Below are 25795 nucleotides of genomic sequence, written 5' to 3'. Positions count from 1 at the left end.
GCCCTGGGTGCCAGGGCAGCAGGGAGGGTCCAGGCCTAGAGAGCCAGCAGCCTGTGGGCTGGGCCCTTGCTTCAATCTACCCTGCCGATCGCACTTGCAAGAAAGCTAGAGCCACTCTCAGGAGAATAGAAGCAGAATTTTATTCCTCTTGGCTAGGGAAGAGATCTAGCAGGTGGTCGTGCACACGCCCCCATCCGTCACACCTCCCAGAACCAAAGAAGACAGGCGGAGCCACCAATGGCTCCCTCTGCTGGCCTCTCTCCTTTGCCCAAGTGGAGGCAGGTGAGCGCAGGGCAGGGGTGGCTACAGTGATGGAACGGCCAGGGCAGGCCAGGGCTCCAGGGCTGGGGGGGAGGGCTGCTCGGGTGGGGACAGGTGGACGCAGGGGCACTCTTGTCCTGGGAGCTGCCACTGGCACAGGCACAGAGCTCAGGGCACGAGGACACGGTAGGGGCTGCCTGGGATGTGCTCATCACCCCACTTGACCACCAGCGTGTACTCCCCCTTGTCCTTGAGCAGGTAGGAGACACTGTAGAGCCGACTGCCCATGTGCTTCACCAGGATCTCTTCACAGGGCGTCCGTGGGCCATGTACCCCCACCAGCAGCATGTTGTTGCCTGGGGGAGGAAGGGGCCTCAGTCCCAGCCTCCAAGTCCCCTATTTTCAGCGGCAACAACGCTGAGCCCCCTCATGTCCTGTATCCTCCTGACCCCCCCGCACCTGTTCCAGTGTGACAGCCCTTCCTAAAGAACTGCCAGCACCCCTGCCCCCCAGGCCAGCACAGGAAACTCCAGCTTCTCCCAGGTACTTTACTGAAGTGTAGAGAAGAGGGCAGAGAGGCCCAAGTGGGAAGTGGGCTCTAGAAGTGACAGCCACACCCGCAAAGGCACTGCCACCCCCTCACCCTCCTTCTGGTTTCCAGGCACCCACCTGCTTTGCTGCAGTCCACTGTGAAGCTGCTCTTCTGGCCCATGTAGGCCTTGCTCAGCCCCAGGCCCTTAGCCAGCACCTTGCTGGCATCAGTGGGACCTGGGCCTGGGGTGGCATGCTGTGGGACACTGGCAGTCTTGGTCAGGGAATCGACAAACACTGATGAGGTCTCGTGGAGGCTGTGGTTGCTGACGAGACGGGGACCTGTGGGGCAGAGCAGGTGGGCTAAGACATGGCTGCAGTGCCCGGCTCGGGGTTGAACACCTGTAGTCTGATGCACGGCTCACCTGTGACTTTGGCCTTGAAGGGGCTGCCCCCAATGTGGTAGGGGCCGCCGTACTTGATGGAGATGAGGTAGCTGCCAGGTGCCATAGGGGTGTAGGTGACGCGGTAACCCTCAGGGCACTCCTGGCAATCCATCTTCACCTTGGAGGGCCCGTCGATGGTTACAGACAGGGCACCAGCTCCCGCATTGCTTGTGTTCACGATAAACTCAGCTGGGCTCCCTGGGGGCACAGGACATGAAGCAGAGCTGGCCTGGCCCATTTGCCCACCCCCCGACCCCACTTCTCACCCCCAAGCATATAGTTCTGTCACTTCTATGTGCCTCTGGTTGTCACTGAGATCTTAGAGGAGGGGCCCTAGCTGCTATGTCCACATAGGGGAGGCTGTACCCAGTGACCTACCTGTGACACCACCTTCCAGGCCGGCTCCATAGGCAGACACCAGGCCTGGGTCCCCTCCATGCCCAGGCTCCCCAACTCGGATCTTGAAGGGGCTTCCAGGGATGTGGGTACCATTGAACTTGACATCAATCAGGTAGACGCCATTCTCCCGTGGGATAAAACGCACAGCATACTTATCTGGGGAGCAGAGGGGCATGCTGTGGGCCTGGGGCCCCTCCTCCAAAACCGAGCAAGTGGCATCTGACAGGAGCTTCCCTGGCCCACCAGCATGGGTCCAGCAGATCCACGCAGCCCACTCAGCTTCTTCCATGGACTGTGCTTGGCACCCACACCCCACAGCACAGACCTCCTGAAACCTGAGGGGTGAAGCTTTAAATGCCCAAGCAGCCGCTATCGGGGCTTATTTGGACTGAAATCTTTTTTACAAGCACAACACACGCCTCACTGCGTCTTTAGAGAGGTTACCGTTAACACCACATTCCCTGCATGGTCACGGTCTCAGAGGTAGGCAGGAACTTGCTGGAAGTCCCGCAGCTGGGAAGGGGCAGGACTAAACTGTGAGACTACTGAAAACTTCACCCAGCAGCTCCTCTCACCCTCTCCCTCCCCCAGGCCTGTCTGTAAGTGCCATGCCCTGGCTAAAGGGCCAGGCAGTCAGCCCCTTGGCTGGCCTTGAGGTCTCTTGCTCAGGACTGCGCCGTATTGCCCACAGAAGGCTGTCTCCATCCTAGCAGTCATGGCTGCTGAGCCAGCTCCCCAAGGGTGTGAGTCACGAGAAGTGGCAGGGTTGCCTGGTTGAGGGAGCCCAGGTGTGTGGGCCCTGTCTCGGCTGCTGACAGAATCTGTACCTTGGGTTCTCTTGGCCTGCTTCCAGCCAGCTGGGCAAACCCACTGCTCGCAGCGGGGCCGAGGCAAATGGCTGGGAGGCAGGGTAGGGACAGGGCCTCACCTTGGTCGATCTCTGTGACATAGCACTCCTCCAGGGCTCCCGAGGGGCTGTGCACCTTGGCATCGATTGCCCCCTTGGCCCCATTCAGGCTGACTGCAAAAGAGGCTGGCTGGTTGACCTTTAGCCCTGACTCCTGGAAGCACAGCAGACATGGTTAGACAGGGCAGCTGGGGTGAGAAGGGCAGGCCCCAGAAGCACGAGGCCCACAGGGTTGCACTTACCCATCTGGCGTCCAATTTGGTTTAAAGAGGGAGAGCCATTGATTCTCAAGGGGAAGCAAGCCACAGGCACACACCCCCACCCCCAGACCCATGCTCTGCAATCACACACCTGGGCAGCAGGAAGGGAGGGCGGCCCCACCCGTAGGCAGCACTCAGCCTTCTAGGCTGTCCCTCTTTAAACCTCAGCCCTGGTGCTCAAGGGGCACAGGCTTCTGTTCAAAGCCTTTAGACCTGAGACACGAGAAAAACTCCACGCGGCGGGCAGGGGTGCTTCCTGCCAACCCCAAGCGTGGGCTGCACCCGGTCAGAGCAGAGGCCCAGCACATTAGGTGGGCTGGGCAGGTCACTCGTCACAGGGCTCAGAGGCCTGCTCTGTGCGGTGGCTCTGGTCTGGCCGGGCCCAGGAGCCCCAGGTGGGCGGTTTCTCTCAGTGCCTCACCTGAAGACTAGAAACAGTAAGGCGGCGGGCGTCGCCAGACGGAGAAGCCACGGGCACCACGAACGGGCTGTCAGGGATGTGCTCCTCGTTGAACTTGACTGAGACCTCGTAGTCACCTGGGCAGGGAGAGAGCACAGAAGGCACGCTGGGAGGCCCCTACTTGTCAGGGTTCTAGCCTCCCACCTCTTACAAACAGCCTGGGTGGCCCTGGGTTCTCAAGATGGAGGGTGTGAGCTGGGCAGGGATATCTGCATAGACCCAAGCCAACACCTACATGGAGGGGTCACCTCCCGACCCCAGCCAGGCCCTTAGTACCTGGCTCCTGGACAACATAGGCCACGCCACAGGATCCATCCTTGCGGTCCTCGAAGGAGATCTCAGCCTTGCTGGGGCCCTCAACAGCAATGGCCAGGCCCCCAGCACCAGCTTCCCTGGTCCAAATGCTGAACTCAGCTGTGGGAAAGCAGTGTGTCCTCGTGGAAGGTACAACCCCTGGCCTTGGCCCCCTCCAAGCACGTCTGATCTTCCCCCACCTCCCACCCAGCTCAGGAGAGCAAGAGCCTGGCAGGAAACAGGCCTACCTGGTACTCCAGCTTCAGCCCTCTCCAGGCCAGGGCCCCCGGCGCGGACCTTGTGGGCTCCTCCTTCCCCAAGGGGCCCTACAGTGAACTGGAAGGGGCTCCCAGGCACATGCTGGCCCTTGTACTTGACGCTGACCGTGTGCATGCCCATCTCGGCAGGCACAAAGCGGATGCAGTACGTATGGTTCTCTCCTTCCACAATTTCTGCCTCATGGCTCTTGCCTGATGGGCTGGTCACTTGAGCTGTCATGTCCTGGATGCTAATTTCTGTAGGTAGGGGACAGCCTGGTGAGCAGGAGCTCCAGGACCCACCCTTCTGCTTGGGCTCCTGGTAACCCTCCCTGGTTCCCTGTAGCTCCTACCAGGGATCTTTAGGCTGAGGTCACAATGACTGCCAACATTAGCCACCGAAGGGGCCCGTCGCCTGCGTGTAATGCTCTCTTTCACCCGGCCCTCGCCTGTCACCTTCACAGAGAATGGACTGCCTGCAGGAAGAAAGCACAGCCCACGGCCCACGCAGGTTACATTCTGGCCCTGAGGTGTGGCAAGAAGCGTGGCTTTACCAAGGGAGAGGTGTGAGTGCTGCACTCACCGGGCACGTGTTGGTCAGCGAACTTGATGTTGATGATATAGTTTCCAGGCTCCGTGGGGCAGTAGGTGACCCTGCACGTGCCATCCTCCAGGTCCTCTGTGTTGATGTCCACCTTGCTGGGACCCTCGATGGACAGGCTGAGCCCGCCATAGCCTGCGGGAGGGATACCCTGAGCCAGGGAGCGAAGCACAGTGGTCTCAGCCTGGCTGGCATGCCACCACAGCTTACCTGCATCACGGGTATCAATGATAAACTCTGCGGGCTCAAAGGTGTGGCCTTCGTGGAGGCCCTGGCCTGAGACACGCACGCGGCTGGCATCTCCAATCTCTGACTGGCTGATCACCACCGGGATGGGGCTGCTGGCCACATGCTGGCCACCCTTCTTCACATGCACGAGGTGCTCCCCTGTCTCCTTGGGCACGAACGAGATCCCTGGGCACGGGGCAGGGCTGTCAGCCAGAGAAAGGCGCACCTCCCACCCCACCCTCCCTCCTTTGCACAAAGCCCTGCCCCTCAGCCTCTTACCCACATGGCCATTGCGCAGCCGCTTCAACAGGCAGGGTTCCTCCCGGCCCGAGGGCGGGACAACAGTGGCCGTCAGTAGGCTCAGGTCCGTCTCAGAGATATTGATGGGGATGTCAGCAGCAGAGCCCACCTTCAGGTGGGACATGCGCATCGAGTCATCACCTGGCAGGGGACAGTCACGGTGTGTCCAGGCCCAGAAGGAGACTGCACCCACCCCTCCACCTGCCTTCTGCTGTCACTCTTCCCGGTGGCACCCACCTGTGACCCTGGCCGTGAAGGGGCTGCCTGGGATGTGCTGCTCATTGTATTTCACTAGGATGCTGTAGTCGCCGGGCAGCACAGGCAGATAGGAGACGCTACACGTCCCATCCTGGTTGTCAGTGCAGCTGATTTCTGCTTTGGAGGGGCCTTCGATGGCCAGGGACAAGCCCCCTGGAGAGAACCGTGGGTGAGGATGGGAACTGTACCCAGGGACACTGCACTGATGATGAAGAGCCCCAGTGGGCAAGCAGGGGCTGGGGTGGCAGGGCAGGGAGCCCCACTTGGAGAGTCTCTCACAGCACACAGGCAGGTCAAGATTAGAGCGGCTACTCACCCTCTCCCGCATCCTTGGTGTTGACAGTGAAGACAGCAGGCTTGTTCACTACCCCGTGGGTGAGGCCAGGCCCGTAGGCAGTGACGTGGCCGCAGTTGACGTAATCCACATAGAACTGCAGGGGGCTTCCTGAGGCAGGAAGAGAGGCCACGTGGGATGGGGACCTTGTGTTGTCCCCAAGTCCTCCCCTCAGCCCCAGGCCTCTATGAGGTGGGGGTGGCACGCTGGGGGGACATACCTGGGATGTGCATGTTGTCGTAGCGGATGTCCATCTCGTGTAAGCCAGCTTCGCTGGGTGCATAGCGCACAGTCACAGTGCCGTCCTTGTTGTCAGTGATGGCCGGCTGCGCCACCTTGCCTGAGGGCATCCGCACCTCCCCTGCAGGGAGCAGAGCCAGCGTCAGCGCAACCCACTGTCAGACCCTGGCCCCTGCGGCTCCCACGCTCCTTCCTGCCCCCACTCACCAGTGATCTCGCCCTTCTTGATGGTGAAGGGGATGACGAGGTCGAACGGCCTCAGGCTGGTCACATCCAGCCCATTGACACCCACCAGGGGTCTCTCTGGGGCCTGCAGTGGAGACAGAGGGCCCCAGTGAGGGGCTGGCTGCAAGAGGGGAGGGAGTCCCAAACAGGAGGAGCTGGGGTCCCTCCTCACACGTGCCAGGCAGGATGGGGCCTTACGGGATACCCAGCTGGCCAGCCCCCGAATGTCCCTTAGGGCGGGGCAAGCTGAGGGGAGGTGGGCCAGGCCATACCCAGGTCTGCTGGCCACCCTGGGCATAGGTGTACGGTGGGGCCAGCTGCTGAGGCCGCAACGGGGCCTGTGCCGTGGGCTGGTCTCCAGCCAGAGCCTGCAGAGCAACACACAAGAGCTGAAGACTCTGTCATCACAAAGGAAGCCCAGGGGGACAGAACAGGCCCCACACCCAGGCCCCTGACCCCTCCTGACCGTCACTTGGAAGGGGCTGTTGGGCACATGCTCGCCGCCAAAGCGCACACAGATGACGTATTTGCCCGGCTGGGGGGCCGTGTAGAAGATGTCAAAGGTACCATCCTCATTCTCTACCACGTCCACGTCTACCTCGGAGCCATCGGGTGTGCATACAGTGCAGGTCACCTTCCCTTTGCCCGCCGCCTTGGTGTCCACCGTGATCACGGTCTCCTCCCCGATTTGGATGGTGGGGCCGATGCCAGCACCTGGTGGGGCAGGGCGGGTCCCCAAAGGGGGGCCAGTGTGTGAACTCGGTGCTCAGGCCACTCCCATCCGCCTGCTGCCCGCCCAGGCCTTTTACTGCCACCACCAAGCACAGCCAGGCCTCCCGCCCCCGGCCCCCCAAGCTGGGATGGTGAGTAGTTTCTCAGAAGGCAGGAAAGGTTCCCCTGAGCCACCTCAAGGCAGGGAGTCAAGTCTTGGGGGTTGCCCCCACGTGGGAAAGGCCTGACACGTGGCACCCAGGTGTCTGGGACGAAGGAAGGGCCTGGAGGCCCATGAGGCCACTGCTGCCCTCAGGGCACACGTGTTTGCTGCCACCTCCCCTACCAACTCAGCCACAGCCAGTGCCGTGGACCACGCTGACCAACGCTAGCACTCTGGCTAGGCCCACAGCTGCCTTCACCCCTGTGGCCTGGCCCTGGCCCCCAGTGCTGTGTGCAGACGCGGTGAGGCGGAGTCCTGCTGCAGTGTGGGGGTGGTGATACTTGCCTCCCGCCCCCCAGGCCTGTAAGTGAAACTGGAGTTTCCTGACAACTGAGAATGCTTGCTCAACCGGAGGCTTGTGGTGAGGGGCGGCCGGGCTCGGCCTGGAGCAGGCAGGGAGCTGGGAGCAGGGAAGCAGGGAGGCAGCGGCGTTAGCACCCTACCAGCACAGCGCGCAGGCAGTGGCAGCACCCAGAGGGAAGGAGGACAGGAGGCCCAAGCCACAGTCACCGCTGCTAGGTTGCGAGGGCAGAGCAGCTGAGCAGCCTCCAGGGCCCCAGAGTGCCCAAGGAAAGGGGAGGGACAGTGACGTTACTGTAATCTGGGCTCAGCCATTGAGGCTAGGGGGTGATGGGCTGTGGGGCCTGGCAGCAAGAGGCAGGCTGGCCCCGCCAGGCAAGCCACCAAGAGCACAGCACTCACTCCAGGGCTGAGTTCAAGGGGCTTCCCCAGTCAGCCCGCCACTGAGCTCCGCCATGGCCGGGCGCCCCTGCTGCACTAGGCTCCATGCACACCTTCCACAGCTCTCCTGAGCTCTACACCTGGCCACCTGCTGCCCTCCCTGCCCTGGAAGGCCTCACCTCACACCCATCCACACCTGTCCTCCCCAGCTGGGAACATAGACCCACCATCGAGCTAGTGGTCTGGGCCCCAACCTCACGGTTACCCCACTTTTCCCACCCAGCCCATCAGCAGGCCTTGGCTGCTCCACCCTCAAAACACACACTCACTGTGGCACCCCCCACCCTGTCAAGCCACGTTACCACCAGCCTGGTTCAAGCCATCCCTCTGGCTGGTCTAAAAGAGACTTCAGCTTCCCAGCTGGGCTCTCTGTCTCTGTTCTGTACACAGTGGTCAGGTAAATGGAGGCCACTCCCTCCACCAAGGCTTGACCCTGCCTCTGGTCCCCAAGGCTCTGTCCCCCGCCTTAGGCGCACATGCCTGCCATCTCAGATCCCAAGTCCTGCTCTCCACAGCCGTTGAGCCCCCACTGTGAAACCCTAGCTACTCCAACTCGTGCCCTGGCCGCCTCGCCCAAGTTCCAGGCCTGCAGCCTTCAGAGCCTCCTAAGTACTTCTTGCCTCTTATTGGTATCCCTGGCTGGGGCTGGCTCTCCCCTCACACGCCTGAGTAGGAAAACCTCCATGCCTGCTTGGGGACCCTCTGAATAACGTCACTGCTGGGGGAATCGAGGGAGGGAAGGAGGCGGGGAGGGCAGGTGGGCCACTGAGTGCACTTTGGGGCTCTGAGGCTGGGCCAGACCCCGCCATGCTGGCCGCCCAAGCAGTCAATGCTGGTGCTTCTGCACTACCAGCCAGCCCCACCCGCTCATGCAGGCTGCACCTCCCCCAGCCCGGGACGCAGAGGCCCCTGGGAGGTGGGGATAAGGGTCTGTGGATCCGGCTAGGGCCAGGGACTCCCACTGGTCGGGGGAGACCCTTTGTCCCCTTAGCCCATGCAGGAGCCCTTGACACAGAAGGAGGAAGCGAGAAGGAAGGGCCTGCTGCCCGCCTCCGGGGCTTCCCCGGGGTGCCAAGATCCCCAGACCCCAGAGCCCCCGGTGGGGTGCCTCTCAGGATGCACGTCACCCCAAAGCTCTCAGCTGCAACCCAACTTCTCAGATGGGGAAACGGAGGCCCAGAGAGGGGGAGGGCCGGAGCACTCATGCTCAGCTCCGGAGGCCTCCCTGGGCCCTAACCCTCCAGCCCCCCTCTGTCCCTGCCAAGAGCTGCAGCTGGAACTGTCCTGGGAATCAGCATGGAAGAGGAAAGGAAGCTGCCCTCTGGGCAGGAGGGGCATTGGGAGTGGCCCCAGCAAGCAGCTTACCTAGCCCGTGACCTCCGATTGACACTGAGGTGAGAGGGCAGAGAGCAAGGAGAAAGGTCAGGTGAGTCACTCAAGGGGGCGGCCCCCACTCCCACACGCTGCCCCAAGCAGCGAGCCCTTGCACACAGGCACACCCAAGCCCCGTGCTGAGCGCCGTGGCCGATGGCGGGCTGGCTCACCTGTGACCGTGCACTTGCTGGCATCCCCGGTGGGCACAGCACGAACGCGGTATGGGGAGAAGGGGATCTCATCACCACCATACTTGATAAGGATGGTGTAGCGGCCTGTCACATCTGGTACGTAGGCCACCGTGTACGTGCCGTCGTGGTTATCTTGGATATGCGTCTTCTTAGGCTTGCCCTCAGGGTCCTGTGGTCAGAGCACAGGGAAGGTGGTTGGCCCAAGTCTAGCCAGGCCCAAGATCACCTCGGGCCCTCTCCAAGGAGTGTCAAGCACTGCTGTTGCAGGGATAGCCTCCAAATCACTCGTCTTCCATGGCCCAAAACAGCTGCCTGCATCCAGCATTGTCCTTTACTTCCCCATGAGCAAGGTCCAGAAAGGAAGTCCCCAGATGCCCAGTGTTCCCTGTTCCCACATGACAAAAGATAGGGCCAGGGAGCTTGGCGCCCATCCTGCTTTATCCCCATGGCGCCCATCCTGCTTTATCCCCATAAGAATCTCTCAGCTGCCATCCTCTGCCCCAGGGCCTGCCCCAGTACTAGGATTGCCCTGGAAGAAGATCTCAGGCTCCTATACTTAAATCTGGCCCACAAGAATGTTACAATTGGGCAAGTTGAGGAACGCAGGGTTTTCGTAATGTTCTCAAAGTCAGCAGTGAGTGAGTGTGTGCGTGAGTAGGGAAGCCTGTGCCTGTCAGCACCATCCTAGGGGCAGGAGACCTGCCCTTGCTGGGACGGCTCCCAAGGGAGACGTGTACTGCCCCAGCTGCATGAACCATATTGCACAGTGCTCTGGCCTGAGCCCCTCCCGTGCCTTCCCTTCCCTGTGCCTGGATCGGCAATTCAGCAGGGCCAGGTAGCTGCCGAGACAGCCAGCTTACCGTGATCTGGACAGCCAGCAGACCCTCCCCTGCGTCCTTCGCATCAATGGTGAACTCCACAGGCAGGCTGGCGGGCACACCAGTGGTGTTGAGCCCGGGGCCACTGGCCTTCACCTTGCTGGCATCATGTGTAGGCAGCACCTTGACCTTAAAGGGGCTGTTTGTTGGGCCAGAGCATCGTGAGTGGTTAGGAATGTTCTCGCTGCCCAGCCTGCCTCCCCGCCTCACCGGATATTGGCCTGCATCTTACCTGCGGGGCACCTCCTCTTCCCCGTACAGCACAGAGATGCTGTAGGGCCCCTCGCGGCTGGGCACATAGTTGACGGTCTGGGTGCCATCGGCATTGTCCACCACATCCACTGGCTCCACGAGGCCTGGCCCCAGTCCCAAAGACACAGTCTCAGCCCGTGCCCTGGGCCCTCAGCCCCACCTCACTGGATGGCCAAGGCTCAGCTATGCACTCAGCCCCTACCCCAGGCCTCGACCTCATTTTTCCATCATCGGCCCATCCCCAGAAATGGCCGAGTCCTTGTGACATCAGACACTCATCTGGGTGACATCTTGGATCCTGGCGCTCTCTTCCTCGGCCACATCGGCTCAGTGTCAAAGTCCTATGTGTTCTACATCCTTCTCTTCCCACCACCCATCAATTGCCTGCACATCTGCGCCAGCCTCTGAGTGCTCGGCCCGCACTTTCCTTCCCCAGCCCCTCAAAGAGGACGCCTTCCCACCCCTCAGCCCCCGGTATGTGGACACTCACCTTTGGGCCCCTGCACTTTGACCTGCAGCGGGGCCACCCCAGCCTTGCTTGTGTCCACCTGGAAGGACTGAGGGAGGTTGGCGCGGACCATGCCTGGACTCAGGCCAGGGCCAGAGCACTTGACCTTGGACGCGTCCGTCACGTCATGCACAGGGACCTTGAAAGGACTGCCTAGATAGGGGGCAGAGGGATGGCAGCCGTGTGAGGCAGAGTAGAGGGCGAGTGGGTAGGCCCAGCCCAGCCCCAGCTGACCTGCCTCCTCACCTGGCACTTGGTGGCCGCCGTAGGTGACATTAAGGCTGTAGGTGCCAGCCTCATAGGGGATGTACTCGACTGAGCAGCTGCCATCCTTGTTATCCATGCAGGACATCTTGGCCTCAGAGGGGCCCTCTACAGCCAGGCCGAGGCCCCCCGTGCCAGCTCCCCTGGTCCAAACAGCCAGCCAGTTATTCCCTGGGGTTCCAAGGCCCATTGTGGCCCCTGCCTCCCCTCCCAGGAACTTGCTCACCTGGTCTCCACAGTAAACTTGTTGGGCTTGTTGGTGGTACCACTTTGGATGCCCGGCCCATGAACGCGCACTCGGGAGGGGTCACACCCCTCAGTCACAGGCACCTGGAAGGGGCTGCTGGGCACAGGGCTGCCGTCATAGGTCACATCCACAGAATGGAGTCCTGGACAATGGCAGGCCAGGTAAGGCGGAGCCCAGGCTGCCATGCCCCCATCCCCCATCCCTTGGGAGCCCCATGACATACCTTCCTCATAAGGCGTGTACTCCACTTTGTACGTGCCATCACCGCAGTCCTGCACGAAGGTCTCCGTCAGGTTGCCTGAGGGATTGGCCACACGAGCCTTGACGTGTGGCCCTCCCGTTTTCGTCAGAGCCCGGGCATCCACGCTGAACTCAGTGGTGGCCTCTCGGAAGACACCTGCAGGGGGCAATGGGGAGGAGGCATGGGGCTCCAGGGGCTCTGGTGGCCCTGGGTGGCCCCTGCCCTTGTCCCACAGTGGGACTCTCACCTTGGCCTTCGATCCCAGGCCCATAGCACTGGACACCTGATGTGTCTACTGCAGGCTCCACCTGCAGTTTGCTGGGGAAGTTGGGCACAGGCTGGCCACCGTATTTGATGGTGACAGTGTAGGCCCCCGGGCAAAGGGGAATGTAGGTTATGGTATGTGTGCCATCGCCGTGGTCCTGGATGTGCACCTCGGCTGGCAGCCCCGCCTCAGAGCGGATCTCGATGGTCAGCTCTGCGCTGCCCGCACTCGAGCAGTCCACATGGAACTGGCCTGCCTCACCAGCAGTGGCCCGCTCCAGACCAGGGCCCGAGCACTTGACCTTGGACGCATCAAAGCAGGGAACCACGTGGGCCTTGAATGGGGAGCCGGGAATGTGGGTGTCAGCGAAGAGAATGTTGATGTTGTAATCCCCAGGCTCAGTGGGCACGTAGGACACGGAGCATGTACCGTCCCCATTGTCCAGGCACTCCAGCTGGGCCTCACAGGGACCCTCCACTGTCAGGCCCAAGCCACCTGTGCCGGCACCCTTGGTGTCGATGGTGAAGCGGGCAGGGGAGCCTGCACTGCCCCCCTGCAGCCCTGGCCCAAATGCTTTCACCTGGGGAGAAGAGGCAGGTCAGGAGCTGAAGCCACACCACCTCCCTGACCTTTGACCCCAGACCCACAGCCTGACCTTCCATCTGCCTCCTCTTATTCTGGCTTCCCTCCCCACCAGATAAGGGCACAAGCAGGCCTGGAGATGAGGTAGCCCCCACACTTCAATTACCTTACTAGGCTTGGTGGGGGGTACTGCTTCCAGAGGAAAGGGGCTGCCAGGCACAGGCACGCCATCATAGGTCACCTCAACCTCATAGGGCCCCTCTTCTCGGGGCACAAAGCGCACGACGCTGTTGTCAGCCCCCAGACCCGGCTCCACCTTGCAGGGCACTGATGCGCCTGACGGGCCCACTATCTTGGATGCCACTTTGCCTTGGCCACCAGCACCCTTCGACTTGACTGTGAACTCCTGGTCTTTGCCAACGTCCACCTCTGTTGAGATCACAAAAGGAGGAAGAGAACTGTGACACCTAGCCGAGGTCACCCGTGGGGCATCCTCAGTGACCATGACAAGGGCCAAACACTTACTCTCTCCCAGGCCAGACACTTTGATCTTGCTGAGGTCCAGGCTTGGAGATACCCCCACAGAGAAGGGGCTCTTTGGGATGGGATCGCCTCCATAAGTGACGTTGACGCCCACTGGGCCCTGGGAGTGGTGCACAAGGCAGGGTCATGAGTGATGACGCTGGTCTCCCTGCCCAGCGGCTTCCCCACTTAGGCATCGGGCGTGGTGGTCAGAGAGACACTGGTTTTCCTACCCCATCCCCAGCCTTCCATGACCACTGTCTCCAAGATGGGAAACAAGAGTGGGTAGGAAGCCCCCTGAAGCGGCCCACCACTCGAGGAGGCCGACGGGCTTGGTGGAAGCAGTGGAGGGACACAGCTGTGGGGGGGCCAGGGTAAGTACCTGCTGCACAGGAGTGTACTTGACTGTGTAGGTATTATCATGGTGGTCAACGATGTCCACGTCACGCACTGCGTCCCCCTTGGCCAGTCCTGAGAACTGGACGTCCAGTTTGCCTTTGCCAGCGGCTTTGGCATTGACCGTGAAGTGGGTGGGTTTGCCAAGCTCCACACCTGAGGAGACATGGCGACCCTGTAAGGGCACTTTGCCCACTTCCCTTGAGATCCCCCCATCTGTCCACAGGATGGTCATCCTCACCGGTGCGGCTGAGGCCGGGGCCCTCGGCCTTCACCTTGCTGGCATCATGGGAGGGCTCCACCTTGACCCGGATGGGGCTGGTGGGTGTGGCCTGCAGTGGGCGGGAGGAGAGGGACTAAGAAGAGGGCAGCACCCCAGTACCCAGCAGGGTTAGGGGCCGAGAGCGGCAGTACCCACCTGGTCAGCAAAGAGGACCATGATGGTGTAGCTGCCAGCCCCACGGGGTGTGTACTTGACCGTGAAGGTGTCGTTGTCATTGCGGATGATGTCAAAGTCAATGTCGGCCTCAGCAGGGCCCACCACGCCAGGGGCACACTTGATACCAATGCTGACATCGCCTGGAGCAGGGGAGGGCATGGAGGCTGGGACCTCGTGTGGAAGTCTCACCCACTCGTCCACCCACCCAAGGTAGGGCCTTACCCTGGCCGGCCTCCGTGCAGTCCACAGTGAAGTAGGTGGGCTCATGAGCCTTGAGTCCTGTCTTGGCCACTCCTGGGCCATACACCTTAACCTTGTTTGGGTGGCTGCCGGCTCCCACGTTCACCTGCACAGGAGAGGGGTAAGTATAAGGGCATGACCAGCCTGGAGGAGAGGCAGAGGTCCCTTCACCCACTGCTGGCTGGTACGCAAAATGGTGTAAGCACCTTGGGAAGTGCTCTGGTTCGTCAAAAGAGTAAACAGAAAGTGACCATATATGATGCTGCGATTCCGCTTAGGTATCTATCTACCTAGAGAAATGAAATCACTCATCTGCACACTCGTACCCAGTGTTCATAGTGGCACCATTTACAACGGCCAAAAGGTAAAAAAAAATCCCAAAGGTCCATCAACAAATGACTAGATAAAGAATACGTGGTCATCCACATAACGGAGTATCATTCAGCCATGGAAAAGCAGTAAGTACGACTCATGCTACCATGTAGAAGAATCATAATGAAAACATTACGTTGAGTGAAAGCGGCCAGACACAAAAGGCCAGATATTGCATGATTCCATCTCTAGCAAATGTCTAGGACAGGCAAGCCCACAGCCAGAAAACAGATTAGTGGTTGCTTAGGGCTGGGGGAGGGGGATTTGAGGGGTAGAGGAGTTTCTATTTGGGATGATGAAAATGATGTAATTTTCAATGGTGGTGACAGTTTCACAACTCTGAATGGACTCAAAACCACCAAGCTGTACACTTGGAATGGATGAGCTGTAAGTCGAGTTTTAGCTAATAGAGCTGGATAAAAACAGAACAGGTGCCCAGGGAGATGAGCTAAAGGCCTATTCAAGGCCCGTGGAGAGCTGGCTCACCCGGAAGGGGCTGTTGGGGATGCTGACCCCTCCCCAAGACACCATGGCTGTGTGTTTCACAGGTTTCCTGGGCACGTAGGAGCAGCTGTAAGTGCCATTGCCGTTGTCCTTGACTGATGCCTCCACGGGGCAACCCTCGTTGTCCTGGAAAGCAAGCAGCCAACTAACTGGTCAGTGCCTGAGCCTGGGTACCTGCCCACCCCACTCCCCGCCATAGGTGGCCAGCCCACCTGCACTTGAACCCGGAGAGGGGCCTTCCCGCCGTGCTTGGCATCCACCGTGAACTCTGCTGGCTTGTTGACGGCTACACCCGTCTTCTCCAATCCAGGCCCACGTGCCTTCACCTGATGGGGGGGCCGCCCAGATGTCAGGGGACCAAGTGGAGGCCACCAAGGACGTAGAGTGGCAGGAACATACTACTGGGGATACCAGCCCAGCCCAGCTCCCAAGCAGAGACAAAAGGGGGCCAAGCGCAAGGCCAGCAGCAGCACGTGCCCTTTACCCTGTCTGGGTGGAAGTCCTGCGGTGCCTCACGGATGTCAGCCATGAAGGGGCTGAGGCGGATATCCTCGCTGTTACACAGCACGTGCACAGCATACTCGCCAGCCTCCTGAGGCCAGTAGCGCACGTCGCAGGAGCCATCACCCTTGTCGTCACACTCAATCTTGGCCTGCGACGGGCCTTCCACTGAGAAGCCTGACAACAGCCAACAGCTCCGTCAGTGCTCTGGAGCCTGGCAGAGGGGTGGCCCTTGCTACCCCCTGCCCCCAGGTACCCACCCTGCAGCCTCCAACTTACCCAGTGTGCCTACGTCATCCCCAATGGCCTCCACCACGAAGTCCGCTGACTTGCCAACGACACCACCCTCCAGCCCAGGGCCCCAGGCCCGCACCTTCTGATTGCCACACTCGGTACCCACCTTCACCTCGAAGGGACTGCAGAGAAAGAGCCACACAGGAGAGTGCTAAGAGACGCTGCCCTACTGGGGCACCACCCAGAGCCCAGCATGGGGGAGAAGTGTGCCACTTGGGCTCTGAGTGCTCTGCCCAGGCCTCACCTGCGCCCGATGTTCTGGCCGCCCCACGTGATGGTGACAGTGTATGTGCCAGGGACCATTGGGTAATACTCGAAGCCATAGACGCCATCTCCCAGGTCCTTCTGCTTCACACGCTCCTCGCCCTCTACCAGAGAAAAAGGCGGGCCTCAGGCCTGTCCAGCAAGGCCCTGGGGCTACCACTGCCCACCCCAGCTGCAGGCCAACTTACTGGGACCCTTCACGGTGACCTTCAGCTCCCCACTGCCTGCGCCCTTCGTGTACACCTTGAAGTCAGCAGTCTCCTTCACCCGCACGCCCTTAGGCTGCAGGCCCCGGCCAACAGCACGGCAGGCGCCTGGGTTACACGCTGCAGAAAGAGGGCTGGCTAAGCTGCTGGGAGGTGGCACTGGGTGACCCCTCCCTTGCCACCCACAGGGCCGGGTTTTCAGGATAGGGGCAGGGGTGCTCATGCTCAGACTTGACCCCACAGGATAGTGATACAAGAAAGAACTGGAAGGGACCGTGACCCCAGGACCTGTGGCCAAGGACAGGATGTGGTGGCCTCCTCCCACCTGCTCCACACACCAGCCCCCCACCCCAGCCCAACCCTCCCCTCCCAGAGGAAGACAGATCTAAGTACCGTTGACCCCATGGGCAGAGCAGAGAGCAGCAGGTTTCTAGACAGCTGGAGCGAGCTCTTCCGAAGATGAAAGCGTGAAGAGAGATAAAGAGATGGAGAGGGGCGAGAGGAGGAGGAGGAAGGACCCCCGCAGGGGAGCAAAGAGAGCGCACCCAGACAGTGGAAGCAGAGACCCAGGACACCAGGGTGGGAGGGGGCTGGAGTGGGACCCGCCTTGGCTGCCCCTCCCACGGGAGGCTCCAGCAGGGGGGTGGCCAGGACCAGCCTACCTTGCCCAACGGTGACAGTGAAAGGGCTTCGAGGGATGGGCACACCCGCAAAAGTGACGTGCACCGTGTGGACACCTTCCGTGGTGGGCTGGTAGCTGCAGCGATATGTGCTGTCGCCCCGGGCCTCCAGCTGAGGCTCCACAGTGCCCTTCTGTCCTGCAGGGTCCTGGATCATGACCTCTACCTCGCCTGTGCCAGCTCCTGCCGCAAAGTACAAGGGCTTAGCTTCTAGAACCTCCAGGTTGTTCCCAGGCCCCCATGGTTCTGCCCCGAGACCCTGACTCGAGACCCTGACTCAGAGACCCTGACTCAGCAGCCTCCCCTCACCTGCTGTGAAGATCTCAAAGTAGGTGGTCTTGTTGGCAATGTTGCCGCTGGGCTCCAGGCCGGGGCCCTGGGCAGTCACTTTGCTGGCATCACCCTGGGACTTGTCCACATACACTTCGAAGGGGCTCTTGGCAATATGCTGGCCGGCAAAGAGCACGGTGACCTGTTTCCAGGAGGGACAGGTTGTGAGGGGCAGGCCCTGTAGTCACTTCCCCTGCCACTTGACTCCCCATGGGCTGAGAGCTCACCTTGTGAGTCCCCGTCACCTCAGGGACATACCAAACAGAGAAGGTACGGTTCTTGTCGTTATTGGCGGTCACCTTTGCCTGTGTGGGAAGGAGCCCATGAGCCTTTGCTAAGGACATCTCCCCCAAATGGAGGCACCACAGCGCCCTACCCTGCCCTGACTGCCAGCAGCCCTACCTCCTCCTGGTGTCCAGCTGGGTCCTCCACATACACCAGCACCTCTCCCTGGCCAGCACTTCTGGTCTCCACGGTAAACTCTGCCCGCTTCTTCACCATATTGCCCGTGGGCTCAATGCCTGCCAGGGGAGAGTGAGGAAGCCACGGACCAGCTGTTAGGGCCATTGCCTTACCCCTCCACCCCACCACCCTTCGGCAGCATCAACTTCTGCAGGCTCAGCACCCCTCCCTGCCGTACCCTTAAGAATGCTCTAAACTGGGTGAGTCAGTTCAGCATGAACCCCAGTACGCAGAGGCTGGCCTTGGGCCCCAGCTGCACTCTTGCTATGAGACAGGCCCGGGCCTGTTTTCTGGAACGCTCACTTGGATTTGCCTGGGCACTTGCTCCTGCGTGATACCCCGGCTGGGTTTTGTCTCCATTTACAGTAAAGTGGCTGGGTCCTCCCTCCCTGAACACGCTCCACTCTGGGCTGATGGCTAGTCACAAGTGGCCGGTTTCAACCAGCCCTGACCTATTCCTGGCTGACTCTCAGGAAGCATTTGATAACCCAGCCGCCACGTGTCTGAAGATTCCCAGGACTTCCAAATTTAGAAAGGACACTGCCCCAGGGAAGTCAGTGCACAGGACAACCCCAGCCCAGCTCCCTCACCTGGCCCATAGGCTCGGGCTTTCTTTGGGTTCAGTTTGGGCCGCAGGGGAGCCCCTGGCTTTAGCTTGGCCTTGGGGAACTGGGACAGGTAGGTCATGACGGAGTGTTCATCAACGTTGGGGTCCACGATCTCCTCAGGGGTGATCACCTGTGACAGGTAGAAGATAGGAGCCGTTTGGCTTCCAAGCCTCAGGTTCCTCTCCCCATGGGGACTGTGGCCCCTGGACAGCCCTGGGCGTCCAGGCAGGGTCGTACCTGAGGGATACCCAGCCAGTCATCGGCCTGCTGCATGGCTTCCCGAGCATTATTCACAGGCTTGCTGGCGTCCCAGGAGTCCCAGTCAGGACACAGGCCTGCGGTAGAAGGAAGGCTGAGTCTCGGGACTGCCAGACTACCTTGCAGGCCATCCCCTCTGCCCCACCCAAAGATGGCCCTAGCCCCAGCCCCCACTCCCACACCCCCTCACCTGGGGCACAGCTATCAACAAGGGCGCCTAGGGCCCTGCCGCTCTGCCAGTCCCGACTGAAGTTGGTGATGGGCAGCTGCGGCAGCTTGTTCTGGATCCAGCCCAGGAGCCTCTGCTTGGGCGTCTGCTTCTTGGCTTCCTCATCCTCCTCCTCATCCCACATGGGCATAGAGATGGAGTAGTGCAGGATCAGGGTCCAGATGAGGCCCAAGATCAGCTTCAGGTTTCCATCCACAATGGCCTTGCTGTCTGTGAGGTAAGGAGTGGTGGTGTCAGGCAGGGGGCTGGCCCAAGTGTCCCTGTGTGCGCACACGTGCACACACATGGGCCTGTTGGGGGCACACATGCAGGGTGTCAGGTGGCTCCCAGGAAGCAGGGAGTGTGGCTGCACAGGGGACTCCAGGGAGGGAGGCCCCCTGCGGGGCAGGGTAGGTTGTGGATTCTTCTCAGGACCCCTGAGGGGGTGCAGGTGGTTTCAGAAGTGAAGATGAATTTTGGGGGGAGATGGGACACCTAGAGACACAAAGTGACAATGCAGCGAAATGAGGGGGTGTCGGCAGAAGCCCTGGGGCTCCAGAGGAAGGACTGACGATAGCCAAAGGCTGCATAAAGGGCCAGGAAGGCCTCTGAAGTGAGCAGAATAAGTGCTTTGCAGCTACCCAAGCAGGGGCCCACCACCCAACTCCAGGGGTCTCCAGGGAATAGGCAGGAGGAACAGCCTGGCCCCTGGCAGGGGAAGGGAGGAGAAGCTGGGGCTAAGAAAGAGGAAGAGGAAGGTTGGTGGGCAGGGTAGTTGGGAAATACAACTGCTGCCCCAGGGTAGGTGGGTGGGTGGCATGAGGTAAGGGAAGAGGAGGCATTGGGCAAGGACCCTTTGGGTGGAGGGTGTGAGCCCCACCCCACTCCCACTTCCTTAGTGCCACCGCCACCCCCCTATAGAGCCAAGCTGGGAGTTGGGCAGTCGTGGTACAGGGGAGGGTCTGGGGGCCCAGTGGAACTTCAGGTTGGGCCGCATGGCCCTGACTCACGGGGGCCTGGCACGGATGGACTGCCAGCCAGGATGACGGGCAGGACACATTCTGGAGGGCCCCCTCACCCAACACAAGCAGAAGGGCAGAGCCGTGAGCCTGGCTCAGGCGCTCAGGGCCTAGCTTGAGAACTGGGATAGCAGAAGCCATGGGTGGGGTCCCCGAGTCCCGCTGCCTCAGCAGAGCTCAGCCAGCCACTGCCCACCCTCCTTGCCACCTAACGGGCTGCTGGGCTAAGGGCGGGCGGCCACCAAGCTAACCACAGGGGAAGTGGTTAGGGCGGGCACCCTGCACCCCATCACCATGACAACCCCTCTGGGTTCTGGGCCCCACCCTAGGCCCTTCTCGGTCTCAGCCTCAAGGGATGGGGGGCTGGGTTGGGGCTCTGCGAACAGGCAGGCTTTCTTAGAGCTCATTTTTGAAATCCCTGCTGTCTCCACCCCACCTCCAAATCAAGAGAAAATACTTGTCTAGTGAGTCAACTTGGGGGTGAGAAAAAGGGGACGGATGCCACCAAAAGGGCCATCAATGGCAGGAAGCCTCTGAATCCATCAGGCAGCACCTCAAGGACCAGCTGAGCCACTCAAAGCAAAGTGGCCTCCCAGACTGCTGTTGGTCCTGGCCCCACACACTGCCTTGCACTGTCCCCAAATGGTGGAAGGGTGAAGAGGGGGCTTCAGGTGAGGGGTGACTGAATAGTTCAGAGAAGACCAAGGGCTCAGGGCCAACCGGGGCTTCCCACCAGGCCACCATCCCGAGTCCTCAGTCTATCACAAGAGCCCTCAGGAGGGCTGAGGCCTGCTGTGACCCACAAGTGGACACACAGGGACAAGCTAATCAGCGCTCGTGGGTCAAGCTGGGCCCACCCCCTGGTCCATAGGAGGCAGGCCTAGGACCTCCCTCCCCACCCCCTTCACTAGAGGGCGGGAAGGACTGGGCTGGGTTGGGAGACTGCCTGGTTGGATGGCCCCGCCCCATCCCACCCCCTTTCCCCAGCCCCTGGGCCAGCCTGCCCCCTCCCTCCCTTAATCACTGCTGCTTTCCAACATTTTTTTGCCTTATATGGCAAAGCTCTGGGAACTAGGCCTGCTCCAGCCAGCTCACAAAAGAAGGGAGGAGGGAGGAGACCCCCCCCCAGACAGCTGGGGTGTGGCCCGCCTCCCCACATCCGGTTGCCCCCCCTCATCCAAGGCTCAGAGATGACTCAGCTTGGCTAGACTGAGGCTGGGACTGGGGGGTGGGCCTCAGCCTCCACAAGCACTCCAACGAAAGAGGTGAGGCCCTTGAGACCTGCCCTCTGGAGTGGTCGGGGGCACCTGAATCTTGGTCTCTCACTTTCTCATGCCAGGGCCAGAGGGACAACTGGAAGGCCGCTTTCAATTCTGAGGAAAGCTCATGCACCTTCTTCTCTCCCTGTTGTACACTCTCCCCAAGTCACCAGTTTTGGTGCCTATCTCTGAGTGGGTTCCATCTTAAGAACTAGGGATGCTACAGTAGGCTCAGTCAATACCAGCATTACCAGCGCAGTGACAGGGACACTGGGCTGGCAGTGAGCCCAGCACACGCTGGAATACCTCCCAACCAACTCCTGCATTCTAGATTTAGGAAAGCAAGTCCCACATGGAAGCAAGAGTTTGGCCCAAGATCAACAGTAACTCGGTGTCTTAGTAGACTACAAACCAGCTCCCTTCACTGGCTGACACTCAGACTCATTTCAGGTGCCGTTTTGCTAGCCATGCTCCTCTCTGGCCCTCTAAGTTCCCCAGGAGGAGATCTAAACGGGTTGGAGCCATCTCCAACGGGACGGGAGCATCTTCCAGAGCCCTTAAATGCTTAAAGCCCTAAACAATGGGATCACAAGCTCCAACTCCCTTGTTTAGGAACCACAGAGACGCCTGAAAGCCAGAAGGCTCTCTACAAACTTCTGTATGGGGTGGAGAATGCGGGCTTCCTACTCCACAGGGATGGGGCGCTGGGCGCAGGGCCAGAGCCTGGCCAGTGCCCACCCTTCAGGCCCTCTGCCACCGCGGGCAAAGCGGCGGGGGCGCGGCCTGCGGAGGATGTGAGCTCAGCCTGGGCTTGGGCCAGCCGGGGTGTGGAGGGCGGGGGGCGCGTAGCGGTCCGTACAGCCGCCTGGCCGCTCTGCCAGCGCGCCTTTGTTCTCAGGGCCCGCGCGGAGCCAGGCGGCCTGGGGGCCCCCGGGGCTCAGGGGGGTGTCTGGGAGGGGTCTACCGGGGGAGATGGGAGGACGCGCGGAGCCCCCGCCCTCGCCCTCCCGGCGCCACGGGGCGGCACGCGCCCTCACCGATGGACACGAGCTTGATGCTCTCGCGGTCCAGGAACTCGAGCGCCACCGACACGTTCTCGAGCTGCATCTGGCGGAAGGTGGGCCTCTGGTTGTGCTTGCGGTGCATCTTCTTCTGGCTGAGCACCTCGAGCAGTGCAATGAGCCGCAGCCCGTCGCTCAGGTCCGTCTGCAGGTTGGCGATGCGTTTGCTCACGCATTTTAGGTGCTCGTTGCACCAGCGTGTAAATGTGTTCTGTTGGATCTTCTTCCACGGTGCATCCTCCGCCAGGTCCTTCTCCGTGGCCGGCATCTCGGCGTCTCGCGTGTCGGCGCCGCCACCCGGAGCCACGCCCGCCGCGCTCTGGCCCGCCCGGGAGTGGGAGCTACTCATTTTGAGGCGCGAGGAGCCGAGGGGCGGTGCTGCAGCCTAGGCGAGGGGACGGCCCTTTAATTAAAGTCGCAGGCACTTCGGAGCGAGCGGAGCGATGCAGACAGCCGAGGTTGCGCTGCGAAGAAAGCGAGCCCTTTAAATGCGCGCGGGGGCGGGGCTATGGTGGGGCGGGGTTGTGGGTGGGGTTTCAGGGGGCGCCCCGCCCCACCCGTTGGAATGCCCCCCAAAGCCCCCCTGCCCTCTCGGTTTTGACCCGACCCCCGGCTCTGGGGTCGGTCATTGGGCCCTGAAGGGGTCTAGGGCAAAACCAAGCCCCGCAGCCTCACGCCAGCGCTGCAGAAAATCCTGCAGCAAGGAAAGGCTGAGCAGCATCTGGCGCTGGACCACTTGGTCTTCCAGTGAGCACGCCATACAAGGGACTTTCCTTCCCCAAGGCCCCTGCGTGGGGTGGCGTGGCTCACTCTCCCTGAGTCACTGGGGCTCCGCCCAGAACCCACAGGCCCCCGCCACTCCCGCTCCCCCTGGGCTCCAGCGCCTGGGGTTCCCCGGCCACACCCCAGCCTGCCGCCCCAGCAGCAGCGGGAAGGGGCCCAATCCTAAGGGCGAGCCCTTGGACAGTGCTGCTGTGAGGTCTTTGAGCGCGTGCGCCACACTGGGGAAGCGGCCCCCCGCAGAGCCTGGACCCTAGGCCGACCTTCAGGTTGATCCCCAGACCTCCTACCCCAGGACGGCCTTTCTGCTCTGCTTGGCCCTGGCCTGTGCACCTGCACCCTCGGTCCCCACAGCTTCCCCCCCTACCTGCTCCACCCAGGAGGAAATGGGGCACTGGGCCAGGAGGCCGCCAGCACTCCAGGAGCAAGCAGCCTTGGCAGGGGCCTGCCCGTGCCAATGGGCACTGGCAGAGAGCGCCGTGTGATGCATGCAGAGACAGCCAGTGTCCGCCTGGGGTTGCCGTCCACCTGGGGCACTGGGGGTTTCCTCTCCTGTCTGAATGGCCCTTGAGCACAGTGTGACCCAGGAGATGGCCAGGCGTGGTCCCTTCCAGATCCAGAGTGGCCTGCTCGGGGGTTCCAGTAAGACTTGGCAGGCCCTGAGCCCCTGGGTCTGGGTGGGCTGCAGTGCCTTGGCAGTGCAGAGTCCCTCCCCACCAGGACCGGAGGGCCAGAGGACCGAGGGGGGCAAACCACAGAAGGCTGCCAAGGACTGCTGAAGAGCCTGGACTGTGTCCAGAGGGCAACAGGGAACTATTCGCTCAAAATTAATTTTCTGCTAGATAACTCTGGAGACAGTGGGGAGGCTGTTGTAGGGAAATGGAGACCAGCAAGAGGCCTGTTGGGGACACACTGACACCCTCCAATCAAGAGAAGCCAGCCTAACCACGGCTTCATCCCCAGAGTGGAATCACTCCTCCCATTTCTGTGTATCTCCCCTCTCCGGGATGCTCCTTTCTTTAAGGCTCTGTGCCTCCTGCTTGATTCTTAGATTGAGCTGCAGACTAGTAGCAATTAAGTTATCATCTGCTAAAGACCAGTGGGACAGAAAGCCCTGGTTCAGCCAGCATGTCATGTCCAAATATGGCTGGTTGACTCGTGCATGACTCAGGGTCAGCATTACCCACGGTGGTCCCAGCTGGCATCTCCCCTGCCCTCCAGCACACTCGCTTCAGGCTGCCTGTCACCCCACTGGTTTTTCCTCACCAATGGTGGTGGTAGGGGCTCCAAACAACACTTTCCAATCTGAGGCCCACCTGTGCACTCTCCCCTGTCCTGACCACTTTCAACCATACCTGCACAAAACTCCGTACCACAGTGTCTAGGAACTGGGGTGGAGGTGGGAAGGAGAGCTGTGAAGGGGGAACCCGGATGGACCACTCTCTGTCAGGCCCCATTCAAGATGGGCTGAGTTGTCCTTCTGCACCCCCTGCCCGACTAGAAAGCATGTTCCCCAGGACAGCATTACATCAAGAATTGATTTTCTTTTTATAATACTAAGCGCCATCCCACTGGGTCATTGGTGTTCATTCCTTAATCTTCAGAGAGTGGGGAAACTGAGTCAGTAACTGACCAGTAGTCAACTCCAGCAGAAAGGGAGACAGAGCTGGGTGTCCTGGCTTCCAGCCCTAGGCTTCCCCTATTTGGGGGAGACAAGTGATGGGGGTGTAGAGGGCTCTTGTCCCTAGGGGACATAGTATTACCACCAGATGGCGCCCCATCCCAAAGCCCCCAGATCAGGCAGTCAATCCTTGGGAGCCTAAATCCAGCTCTTTCATATTTTCCCTTATTTGGAGTAGATTCTTGGATGTTAAACATACCCCGCCCCCCACCCCACCGCCGGCCCTCAGACCCCAGGCCAGGCCCTCCCACAGGGGCACGTCAGCTGGGGAAGAAAGCCTCAAAATGGCACGGTGAGAAGAGACCTGGGCTGCCAAGGCAAGTCCAGGTGTGGCAGGCGAGGACACTCATTTCCTGAGCTCCCACCTTGACCATGCAGCCCGGAGCACATGCAGGTGGGCCTACCAACGGACTTCGCCTATTTTTCCTGGAGCCGGGTAGCATGGGAATCTGGGCACATTGCATCTCACATCCTGGCTGGTGGTGAACATCCAGCTCACAGCCAACCTGAAACAGGGCCCAGGGCTCAGCCCAGGAATCTAGCCTGTCCAAGGAGACGCTGCTTCCTGTGCCTGGCCACAGCCCTGCCCTGGCCCCCATGGAGTAGAGCAGCCCCAGAACCAGCTCCCCTGTGCCCAACGCAGCCAATGCCAAGGACTGGTGCCAGCGAAGAACCCAACACTGGCTGCAAAGTGTCCTTCCAGGTAGCCACTCACCCTCAGCCCACACTATGTCCTGCTCCAAAGACAGTCCTTCTCAGTCAGTGACCAGCTCATGAGCATCCATGCGAGCCCATATCCTGCCAAAAGCTCAGACACCCTCTCTCAGGAATCCCCACGGCCTAGGGCTCCCACACTCCTGGGCACAGACAGCTTCACAGGTACACTAGGGAAAGGAACCCCTGGACACCGCACTTCCAGGCGCAGGGGGCTCCTCCACTGCGCTCACGCACCCCAGCTGCACCTGGCTGGGGCCTGCGTACCCGCAGGCTCCTACATTCTCGGCACTTCTCCGCTCGCCTTCGCCATCCCCGCCCCGGGTCCGCGAGTAGCGCGGTGACCGTCTCGCGCGGACCCGGGCCGCGGAGGCCTGCCTCACCTGCTGTCCCTGTGGGCGGCCCGCAACCGCAGGGTGGCGCCCCGCTCGCCTTTGCGCCCGCGCCCGGCGCCTCTGGGCTCCGCTGGCGTCCGCTGCGCGCCGCGCGCCTCCACGCGAATGGGCCGCCGCTGCCCGC

At 61.0% G+C, this 25795-nt stretch overlaps 1 protein-coding gene across 2 annotated transcripts; it reads right to left on the bottom strand.

The window, feature by feature from the left end:
* Positions 1 to 117: 117 nt before the first annotated feature.
* On the bottom strand, positions 118 to 25795 carry FLNA (filamin A). Of its 2 annotated transcripts, XM_081041774.1 has the most exons (48): positions 25660 to 25795; positions 22078 to 22565; positions 18745 to 18993; positions 18534 to 18631; positions 18279 to 18426; positions 17629 to 17747; positions 17454 to 17531; positions 17206 to 17368; positions 16879 to 17079; positions 16199 to 16336; positions 15991 to 16114; positions 15732 to 15868; positions 15436 to 15629; positions 15164 to 15277; positions 14934 to 15077; positions 14058 to 14181; positions 13815 to 13975; positions 13638 to 13728; positions 13383 to 13552; positions 13004 to 13121; positions 12645 to 12907; positions 11879 to 12476; positions 11614 to 11787; positions 11370 to 11532; positions 11126 to 11286; positions 10862 to 11032; positions 10352 to 10475; positions 10102 to 10258; positions 9221 to 9410; positions 9042 to 9065; positions 6468 to 6715; positions 6274 to 6369; positions 5984 to 6086; positions 5757 to 5897; positions 5519 to 5647; positions 5182 to 5355; positions 4924 to 5085; positions 4627 to 4830; positions 4399 to 4551; positions 4169 to 4291; positions 3807 to 4073; positions 3541 to 3678; positions 3226 to 3341; positions 2566 to 2698; positions 1617 to 1793; positions 1218 to 1436; positions 931 to 1134; positions 118 to 617 (listed from the first exon to the last, which is right to left on the bottom strand). In XM_081041774.1, the coding sequence occupies exons 2-48, from the start codon at positions 22448 to 22450 to the stop codon at positions 430 to 432; spliced, it is 7944 nt and encodes a 2647-aa protein (XP_080897900.1). In that variant the 5' UTR covers positions 22451 to 22565; positions 25660 to 25795; the 3' UTR covers positions 118 to 429. The 2 variants fall into 2 exon arrangements, with proteins under 2 accessions (XP_080897900.1, XP_080897901.1); XM_081041775.1 differs by lacking the exon at positions 9042 to 9065.

The sequence above is a fragment of the Rhinolophus hipposideros genome (genome assembly GCF_964194185.1).
Source record: "Rhinolophus hipposideros genome assembly, chromosome: X".
Taxonomy (NCBI): Eukaryota; Metazoa; Chordata; class Mammalia; order Chiroptera; family Rhinolophidae; genus Rhinolophus; species Rhinolophus hipposideros.
The sequence above is the reverse complement of the archived record's forward strand: the minus strand, read 5'-3'. Positions and strand labels throughout refer to the sequence as shown.